General features: G+C 40.4%; 1 protein-coding gene across 1 annotated transcript in view; it reads right to left on the minus strand.

Annotated features, from left to right (window-relative positions):
• Positions 1-11,125, minus strand: part of LOC103241654 (serotransferrin) — a 73,506-nt gene that overhangs the window by 3,906 nt on the left and 58,475 nt on the right. The window contains 6 exon segments of the mRNA XM_073023601.1: positions 1,300-1,436; positions 5,499-5,581; positions 8,795-8,872; positions 9,938-10,032; positions 10,600-10,776; positions 10,779-10,849. Coding sequence (XP_072879702.1) covers positions 1,300-1,436; positions 5,499-5,581; positions 8,795-8,872; positions 9,938-10,032; positions 10,600-10,776; positions 10,779-10,849 — 641 coding nt within the window.

The raw sequence follows: 11,125 nt of genomic DNA on the forward strand, positions 1-11,125 counted from the left end.
AATGCTTATAAACATATTATGCTGGTGACCCTAACACTGACTTTAGCTTTCACCAAAGTTCTTCGCACCTTACAGACCTTTCAATTCAATGCACATATAAGTTTAGTCAGTTTAACAGAAAGAAAACCTACCAGTGCTGTGATTGTGAGAAGTGCCTAAACACACCAAAAGACAATGCCCTACCTGTCATTTAAAAGTAAACTTAGCATGTTTCCAGTTGATACTAAGATGATACGTTTAAAGCATTAAGTGTACTAAAGGTAAGAAACAAGCCCTGGTTTGGCACAAAGCTCATGGCAAGTAAACAATAACTCTCTTCCTTATACTCAAGCAGAGAAATAAAGAGGTCAGGTAATGATGCTAATAACTGCATTCCTGACAAGGCATTATCAATATTAACTGGTCACTTCTGAGAAATGCCTTGGACTCGTCATAGAATCAGAATTTCAGATCTGAAAGAGACCTGAAGAGATCCACCAGTCTATCTTATTGTACAGGTAACCGAACTGAAGCCCAGTTTTATCGGGGATTACTGGAAAGTTTTCAATGGTTATCAGGTTAAAAGAAAACAACTTCAGCAAACTCCCCTTGATAAAATGTGCTGCTGACCTGTGGTTTGGCTGGGCGTGGTGGCTCATGCCTGTAATCCCAGCACTTTGGGAGGCCGAGGCGGGCAGATCACAAGGTCAGGAGATCGAGACCATCCTGGCTAACACGGTGAAACCCCGTCTCTATTAAAAATACAAAAAATTAGCCAGGCGCACTTGTGGGCGCCTGTAGTCCCAGCTACTCGGGAGGCTGAGGCAGGAGAATGGCGTGAACCTGGGAGGCAGAGTTTGCAGTGAGCCAAGACTACGCCACTGCACTCCAACCTGGGTGACAGAGCGAGACTCCGTCTCAAAAAAAAAAAAAGGAAAAAAATGTGCTGTACAGTAAACTTGTTAAACTTGTTTGAAAGCAGAGACTCCATCCTTCAAAACTGTGCATCTGATATCACAAATTGTCAACCTGATGAACTTAACTTGGTAAGGTAAAATAATTTATAATTGGAAAAAACACCGTATCAAAGAAAAATCAGTTAGCAGTCTCTTGATTGTCATTCCTTGGTCTTCTGGTTAGAAGACTGGTGAAAAGGCAGGAGTAGAAATAAATTTTAAGATTAAAAATCCTTCAATTTATAGTTCTTTACAGCAATTATCTCTCATCCTCAATAATAACAACTGTAAATAATGGAAATAATTCTTAGTAGCAGCAATCCCCAAAAAACTCAATTATTACTGCAAGAAAACATGACGGCACCTTGCTTATTGCAGGCTATTAAGAATGATGGTGTGTTCTTCAGACCCATACTGTCAATGAGGACTTGATACAAAAACTCAGCCACATCTTTCACCTCTCGCTGGAATGCTGCACTATCCACAACAAACACAATAGCCCTGGCGGGAGAAAAAAAGAAAAACTGGCACGTGAACATGTAACAGGACATCATTATCTTGAAAAACTATCCTGAATTTCTTCAAAGTCAGTCTTGGTGATTAACACTCAGCAGACGCACATGCAGGTCTGTGCCTATGTTATCATACAACACAAATCCTCATTTAACAAGGAACTATTGAATGCCACTGTGTATCAATGACTGAAGCTGAAAAAAGACAGTAAGAAATGACTTGTCCTCCAAGACAAATCCTCATATAGAGAACCACATGAAAAATGCCAAGACAGAATTATGCACACGTGTAACAGGAATAAAGAGAAAGATCATTTAAATGAGACCAGGTCAAAGGTAACTTTAAGGAGAATGTAACAGTTGAGGTGAATCTCAGACCAAAAATTGGGACACAGACCGTCTGGAAAGTACAGGTTGAGTATCCCCAATCCAAAAATCCAAAATCTAAAATCTAAAACATTTCTGGTTCCAAGCATTATGGATAAGGGATACTCAGCCTACAGTATGTTCAAGGCACAAATACATGAAACAAATTCTCTGGGGAAGTCAAGGTAAGCTGGTACACAGGGAGATGGGGAAATGAAGGAGAACCAAGTCAGACAGCGAAGCGTGACACAATGACCTGTAGAGTTCATGCTTTTCTGTCTTATGAAGAATACTGGTGCGTAAATGGAAGACAAAGCAATCTTAGAGGGCACTTGAACTAGAAGCACAGTGACCAGGTAGGGCGTCACTTAATGCAGCCATAGTGGGACTCCTCATGTGACAGAAAAAAAGAAATATCAAAGCTAAAGTGCAGCAGCCCAGGGAAACAGTAGACAACAGGTCTTAGGGGGCCAGGTGTGGTGCCTCACGCCTGTAATCTCAGCACCTGGGGGGCTGAGACGGGCGGATCACTTGAGGTCAGGAGTTCGAGACGAGTCTGGGCAACATGAAGAAACCCAATCTCTACTAAAAATACAACAATTAGCCAGATATGGTGGTGGGAGCCTGTAATCCCAGCTACTTGAGAGGCTGAGACAGATGAGTTGCTTGAACCCAGAAGGCAAAGGTTGCAGTGAACGGAGATCATGCTACTACACTCCAGCCTGGGCGACAAAGCGAGACTCCATCTCAAAAAAAAAAACAACAAAATACCAGCCTTATGGGCAAGGGTTTGAATGCCCAGGTGGAGATAAGAGACATGCAATGGCCAACACGCAGCTAGGGAGCTAGAACCGAACGCCCTGTACAAAGCCTACAACTTAAAATAGTCTCAGGGAGGTCGGGGCTTGCAAAAAAAGTCCCCTTAGAAACACCAGGCCTCCACTGCCTCCCACAGATACAGGGTATGAATTTATACTCTCCAGGTATAAGACCCGCAAGGGGAAAGGTTTACGTAAAAATTGGGCCAGACTTATTGAAGCCCTATGGCCCCAACAGAAGGAATTATGAACTGCTTATAGAGCAAGGCTTTCATATCCTACAGGATTAAAGAAGACCAACCACAATATCAACGATGTGTCACTCTTGAAGAAAGGTTCTGGATCAAAAATTACAAGGCACAGAAGAAAATAATTATGAGGGAGAATAACTAGTACCCCAAAGAGAATAATCAGCACCCCAAAACTAGGATAATAAAGCTATCTATCTATAAAGTAAATGTTTAAAATTATTTAAGAAAATACTACAAACTACAATAAAGAATAGAATAATATAAAAAGAAACAGGCTGGTTTGAAAAGGTAAGTATTTTAGACAAATATAGTAAATGATATTAATAAATCAATGGAAAAGTTAAGCAGAGATTATGCTCAGCTGAAAAGAATGTAATAAACTAGAAAACAAATCTGAGGGAATCTTACAATATGCGAGGCAGAAAGATTTGTAAGATACGATAGAGAGGAAATAAGAAAGGCAGAATAATAAGGTTCAATAACATTCATAAGATTTCCAGAGCGTGAGAGATGATAATGGGGGAAACAGCACTACCTGGAGAAACAATGGTGAGAATTTTCCAAAACTGAGGAGAATCTTTGGTCTGGAACAGCACACCCGAATTCCAAGAATGATAAAGCTAAATCCATCCTTAAACAGAAGAAAATCTATCCCTGGATAGGTCAAATCAGGCAGACTTACTACACTGAGATGACAATTAGACTGACTGGCAACAGCATTCTCATCTGCAACAGATGAATGATGTCAGGAGTGATGCAGCGGCCACCCAGGACTCTGCACTCAGCTAAAACAGTCATTCCAAAATGCGGGCCAAACAGAGTTACAAATGAACAAAGGCTGAAAACATTTGACTACTCATCACCCTCTCTGGAAACACTTCTAAAAGATATTCTCAGTGAGAGAAAACTGAATCTAAAGGGAAGAAGTAAAATTCAAGAAGAAATGGGGAGCAAAAGACCATAAGCATCCTGGTAATTCTTATCACTGAATGTAAGAGGAAAAAAGTATAGTTGGGGGTTAAAAAGGAGCATAAATAAAAGGAAGATGTGAGGAAGATCAAAGTTCAAGTGTTTAAGGTTCAGGAAAAGGAAACTGCTATTATTGGTTTCAGACAATCAAATAAGCAATGTTTAAAAAGTGGGGGAGGGAACCACGATAAGAACAGCAATAGCATATGTTCAAATCAGGAGAAGGAAAATAGCCACTAGGGAAACTTGGCGAAGCAAGAAAGTAGAATTAAAAAAAAGTCATATACCAATAATAGTAAGTGTCTTTTCAACTTGCATGTATCATTATTATAATGTATTTGAACTAAGTTTTATCTTCATATTTTCCATGTTTTATTTACCCAAAATACATGAACCACAGAGTAGTTATACTGCAAATCATAAAATATTTAGAACTGGCAATAGAAAAAGAAAAATAATTCATTGGAAATAAAAACCCAATTATGGCAAAATTTACCAGTTCTAGATTTGTCTCAATTGTCCAAGGAATAAAAAATCACATTCTTATCTGTGACAAATTGTTCATCACCACCATCTTGTGGGCAAAGATGCAATAATGAAATTTCAGTCTAGACATCTTCAATAAAAGGCAAAGAATCAACTACTTCATTCCATCAAAACTAAAATGCTGTCAATTAAAAGACATTATTTTAGGGACCGCTAAGAGAAAATATTGCCAATTAAACTATGACACCATCAACTGTAAGATATATTCCAAATTCAGAGATAATAAAATGTGTCTTCAAATCAGTGAAATGTGGCATACTGATTTTCCTCTTCAGTTCTTATTAATGTTAGAGACCAAAAAAGAAGCATCTGAAACTGCAGCATAAGACTTTTAGGGAAGAACTTAAGAATCAATAACACCAGGGCACACACTAAAAGAAATACAGAAATATTGTTCTGTACTTCTTGAAACATCAATTTTAGGTAATTTGAGAATATATATGGGCTGAGCACGGTGGTTCACACCTGTAATCCCAACACTTTGGGAGGCCGAGGCCAGTGGAGTTCGAGACCAGCCTGGCCAACATGGTGAAACCCCGTCTCTACTAAAAATATAAAAAATTAGTAGGGTGTGGTGGCGTGTGCCTGTAATCCCAGCTACTCAGTAGGCTGAGGCAGGAGAATCGCTTGAACCCAGGAGGTGGAAGTTGCAGTGAGCCAAGATCACACCACTGCACTTCAGCCAAGGTGACAGAATGAGACTCCGTCTCAAAAAAAACCAAAAACTATATATATAAATGATGTTGGCATTTAACAACTTCTAGGATTCAGCCCAGCTTTAAAATTTTTTCAGATTTTAATAGTCATATACATTATTAAATTCATCTTCAGAATAAATGCAAACATTTAGTAACAATGACAAGAAGGGTTAACATTTCCTAAACACTAAAAAACACTTTTTAAGCATTTTAATCCCATACAATCCTCATAATCCAGGTGAAGGTGGACTTGCAAGCCAGAACTGGCTGACCCCAAGGTCACCTCAAGGCCTACCAAAGGATACCAAGCTGCCTCCCAAACACCACCAGAGCAAATCACACGAGTGCCTTTGATATACAGATACAGACCTAGACAAGCCCACTTCACTTCTTTCCTTCTTACCTGGCTGAAGACTTAAACCGCTCTAAGAACTGAAGCCTCAAACTCTCATGGCCGGGGAGGTCAATCAAGGTCAGACTATTGCCCTGGGGATGGCAGCAATAACATTAATGTTTCAGTAGAGTTCCACGTTCACAGTATAAACCTTTAGTATCATATTTTGGCTACCAAACTGGTACCTAATCAATTAATCAAACAAATGTTCACAGAGCATCTTCTACTCATAAAACACTAGTCAACGTTCTGGGGATGTAACAGTGGCCAAAGACACAGTTCCTGGTCTAGCAAAATTTATGAGAAAGGTGAACATAAAGTAAAATTACACATAAATATAAAATGGGAACGTTGATAAATGTTCTGAGGGTACAGGAGAAGCCTGTCTGGGGGTGTCAGGGAAGCATGATCTACCTGAGTCAGCTTGGGAGATAAACCAGTGTGAGTACAGCAAAGTAGAAGTACAGTATGAGTATAAGCAAAAATGTGAAAACAGTAACAAATACTCATAAACTAATAATGTAATATAAGAACTTACAATTTTTCATAGAGCTTATTACTCTTACTGGGATCTCCAATCTTTATAACAAAGTACACTTTAATCATTTCCACGCTTAATCTAATTTTTAAAATATTTATCTTCCAGACACATCATTTATTTGTTCCAACTCGATCAGTATTTGTGTCAATTCTGGAGCCCCTATTGAGCAAATCTATGATGCACCCTAGTAAGTTCTATTCACCATTCCAGGCCGCCATTCTTGAATATAAGGTCAAGGCCTGGAATGGGAATAGAGCTTATATTCAGTGCAATTGTGGCTGTGCTCAACAATAAGACTCTCAGATGTGACCTGGTACATGCAGCAGACCCACTGATCATTTCTTAGATGTTCTACGTTATCCACAGCCAACCATACCCACAGTTCAGAAGCAGACAATCTGTACAGGTTTAACACAATTCCAGCTGGGTTTATGATGACCTTACCTTTCACATAGCCTGTGCATTTCTTTATAGACAAATATAAATGTTCTTTATTAGTCCCTCTCCTTTTTTTAAAGTACTGTTAAGAGTCTGGAGACCCCAGGTTGGGACTTACTGCTCCATTTCAAAAGCAGCACTACACCACATACCCTAAGCAATTCGGAAGATACGTTACTAGGTACATTATTGTCTAAAGAGATGAGATCGAAAACGTAAGGGGGTAGGAGGAAGAGTGAAGAAGGAAGGGGAAAATGCTCTAAATATTCAGTAGAAATAGAGATAGAATAGAAATATAGAATAACAGAAGCCACATATGTAATTCTAAATATTCCAGTAACCATAATAAAAAAGTAAAAAGAGATTGGTAAAATTAATTTTAATAGTTATTTAATCTAATATATCCAAAATATTATCTTTTAACATGTAATGAAAAAAAGAAAGTATTAATGATACTTTACATTCTTTTTTTCCATACTAAGTCTTCAAGATCTGGTGTGTACTTCACATTTATAGCATGCCTCAATTTGGACTAGTCCTAGTTTAGATGCTCAACATGTGGCCAGTGGCTACATATTAGAAGGTAGAGATCTAAAGTGTATCCTGGAATATCCTACGTTAAAAATCTAGTGCAGGTACCAGATGACCTTCCAAACCTGGAATTTCAAAATCTGAATCCTTGGGAGTTTAAAAAGGTCTGGGCCACAAAGAGTGTCATCATTGAAAAAAATATATATCTCTCTCTAAGATATTTACAAATATGTCCCTTTATCTTTCTTTACAATCTTTAATTCTGGAGGCCTGAGAAAGGGGAAAGAAGACAAAGAAAAGAAGAAAAGGTCTCAAATCACAATTCTAATTCATCCATCTATCCATCCACCCACACCCTCCAACCAGCCCTCACTCCACTCACTCACCAAAACTTATTACATGGCTGGGCGCAGTGGCTCACGCCTGTAATCCCAGCACTTTGGGAGGCCGAGGTGGGAGGATCACTTGAGGTCAGGAGTTCAAGACCAGCCTGGCCAACATGGTGAAACCCCATCTCTACTAAAAATACAAAAATTAGCTAGGCATGATGGTGGGCGCCTATAATCCCAGCTACTCAGGAGGCTGAAGCAGGAGAATCGCTTCAACTCCGAACGCAGAGGTTGCAGTAAGCTAAGATCACGCCACTGCACTCCAGCCTGGGCAACACAGTAAGACTATTTCTCAAAAACAGGCAAATAAACAAACAAACTTATTACGCATTACAATTCGTTTGGTCTCGCTCTATCGCCCAGGCTGGAGTGCAGTGGCACAATCTTGGTTCACTGCAACCTTCACCTCCCGGGTTCAAGTGATTCTCATGCCTCTGCCTCCCGAGTAGCTGGGATTACAGGCGCCCGCCACCATACCAGGCTGATTTTTGCATTTTTAGTAGACACGGGATTTAATCATGTTGGCCAGGCTGGTCTTGAACTCCTGACCTCAAGTGATCTGCCTGCCTCGGCCTCCCAAAGTGCTGGGATTACAGGCATGAGCCACCAAGCCAGGACCCGTGATTCCTTATATTTGAAATATACTCCTATATACTCTGCAAGATATCCATTGCAGCACTGCTTGTAAAAACAAAGGTTATGATAACAAAACTAAATGTCTATTAACACGGTCCTGATCAAGTAAGAATTTAATCGTGTGGTATAGCAACAGAGTGGAGTACTATGCAGCTCATAAACCAACCAGGTGGTACTACGTATACAAATATAGGAGAATAAGAAAAGCCCAAGTTGTAGCAGCTGTATGAAAAAAAATAATGGGCAGAACAGTATTTAAAAAGAAAAAACAATAAAGGATATACAGACATGTTTATATATGCACAGAACATCTGGAAGGCTACACACAAAAAAAGTAACTTACTGCTTCTAAGGAGAAGATTGGGTAGTGGGGAATGGAAAGGAAAAATTACTTTTCACCAAATATCCTTTCTAACCTTTTGAATTTTTGTACCACGTGCATGTATTACCTATTCAAAACATAAAAGGTTTAATGCCCACTCTTAAGAACTCACTGTAAAGTTGGAAAGAAGACACAGAAACAAAAAATAAGAATAAAATGTGATATAACATTACTGTACATTAAGGTACAACAATGCAGAGGAGGGCATGATTAAATCTGCTGTACAGATTGTCAAGAGCAGAATTTGTCACAAAGAATATGTTTTTCCATAAAAATAAGCTACAAATGGTACTTACATCCTCAGATGAACTCATCCTAAAAATGTCCTTAACTGACACACCACAGTAAAGTAAGACTGTCAGACTCCAAAACTCCACAAACATCTTACCCTGTTATTGTTGACTCTGTATACAGCAGAGCTGTCAGTAATGGAAGTCTGAGTGTCTCTGTAAAGGCCTGTTAACAACTGTAAAAAAAACAAGATGGGAGATATTCAACATTTTAAAAGCAAACCGAAATTGAGTTATATTATTCTAAGTCTCCCAGGTGTAAGGTTAAGTAAATGAATGCTGCTTGCAATAGGTGAAAAAGACCATATTAATATTTTTTACCTGTAGAAAAAAAAAAATCTAATTAATTGCAAATTTTACTCCTTAATGGAATAAAAACAACATTATTCTCAAAAGAGAGTTAGTGGCCAAATTTCCCAATCTTCTGTAAAGATTTTTAACCATCAAAAATGATTTGACGCCTGGGCAACATGGCAAAATCTCCTCTCTACAAAAAATATAAAAAATTAGACGGGCTGAGTGTCGCACGCCTGTAGTGCCAACTACTCGGAGGCTGAGGTGGGAGAATGATCTGAGTCCCAGAAGTCAAGGCTGCAATGAGTGGAGATCTCGCCACTGTACTCCAGCCTGGGCATTGGAGCGAGACCCTGCCTCAAAAAAAAAAAACAAAAAAAAAGATTTGAGCTATTTCTTGAATGGAAGGGAAATAATTTATACTCTCAGAAAGAAAAGTTAAAAAGCAGAAAACCTCTCCTATTCACCATGTTAAAACACTGTTAAAAATACTAAATGTATTAAAAATAAATATTAGTAAAAAGAAGCTAACTAGCCCACTATGTCAAAGAAGGATCATCCTGTGAAAAAGTGTCTTTGATAAACTCTCATAAGAATTTGTTAACCAAGGAATGATAAACTGTAGACCACTGGCTTCTGTGCCTTCTGCTATTCTGGAAAGAAACTAATTAAATAAAACCCTTAAATGTGATAAAGACTAAATACCAGCATCTGGCAAGGGCAAAAAAAAAGAAAAGAAAAGAAAAAAGAGGAAAGATGATCAATATTTCTCAATTATGGGTTTCTAAGAGTCTTTCTGTTCTCCCAAGTGAGTCAAGTACATTTGGTAACTCTCAAATTTACCAGCATCAGCTTCTTTTACAAAATAAACCATGAGATGACAGGAATTCTGGGATGCTATACAATTTTCCATTAAGCTTAACAGGGGTGTAAATGAAATCATTTACCCTGACAAAGAGCAACGTTTTCCCGGAGTCACAAAGGCCAACAAGAAGAACAGCTCTCTGACTGCTCCTTCTGCTCCGGATTAACTTCCAGAAGACTGTGGAATAGACAGAAAAACAACAGAAATTACGCCTTGGCAATCAGTATATGTGCATGGCTGGGGTGGGGAAATTCACAGAAGTCTGTGATGAAACACCTCATTCACCTAGAACTGACTTTTATCATAATGGTTACTATTGCTGTTGTTAGGGGCCCACTGAGCCGGGCAGTGTCAACTGTCAACTTTTCTTTGCACTCCTTCCTCTGACTGGGGACTCAAGTGCGATCTCACTACCTTGGTATCCCAGCGCCCGCATGCAAACACCGGAGGCTGAAAGTTGCAGTCAAGACCCTGAATCCTTGCAGTGAGAACAGCGGAAGGCGGGGAACAGCGCACTCAAGCATAACAGGGAAGATGACGAAGAGCAATCCGCGCCCCAAAGACCAGGACGTAACTCCGTGGGTCGCCCGGGATCTCCCTTAACGCCCCGCTGCTGCCGCTGCTTCAGGCGAGAGGGTGGGGTGTAGACTGGGTGGGTCTCACCCTCCTGATGCCCTCAAGGCGCCCTCTCAGCCCGGACCTCTGCCCGCCCCGAACCCGCCATAACCACCGGCCGCCTTTTACCTAGCGTCAGCAGCACCGCAAGAACTGCCACCACTACTGACAACAGCGTTGGGTCCGTTTGCTGCAGCTCCTGCCGCAAGGAGTCTAGGTAGGGCTGGAAGGTGCCCCCAGCACCGCCGCCATCTGCCACCCGGCGCAAGTCCGCGGAAGCCATGGTCTCTGAGACGCGTGGTCTCTGGTACCGCAAAAGCGACGTGGCCCTGCACTCTGCGCAGGCGCAGGGAGCAGAGCCTCACGCGAATGGTGGTTCCTAAGCCTTAGTCTCTCCCTCAGTGGCGGCGATCCCCAAGTGCCTGATGGGAGTTGTAGTTCTCTGGTACTCGGTCCTCCTACAGAACGATAGGGGCAGACAGGTCGAGGGATATACACATCTTTTAAAATACGAGTCAGTCGTCGTCACGTACGTTATGGCTGTTGAAAGAATGATAAAATCAATAAAATGAATGAATGGCTCCCGAAACTACCACTGAGGATTTCCCGACCGTCGCTAAGTGACGTGAGACTTGTGAAGAACTCAAGCATCCTA

This window comes from Chlorocebus sabaeus, chromosome 15, assembly GCF_047675955.1.
Source record: "Chlorocebus sabaeus isolate Y175 chromosome 15, mChlSab1.0.hap1, whole genome shotgun sequence".
Taxonomy (NCBI): Eukaryota; Metazoa; Chordata; class Mammalia; order Primates; family Cercopithecidae; genus Chlorocebus; species Chlorocebus sabaeus.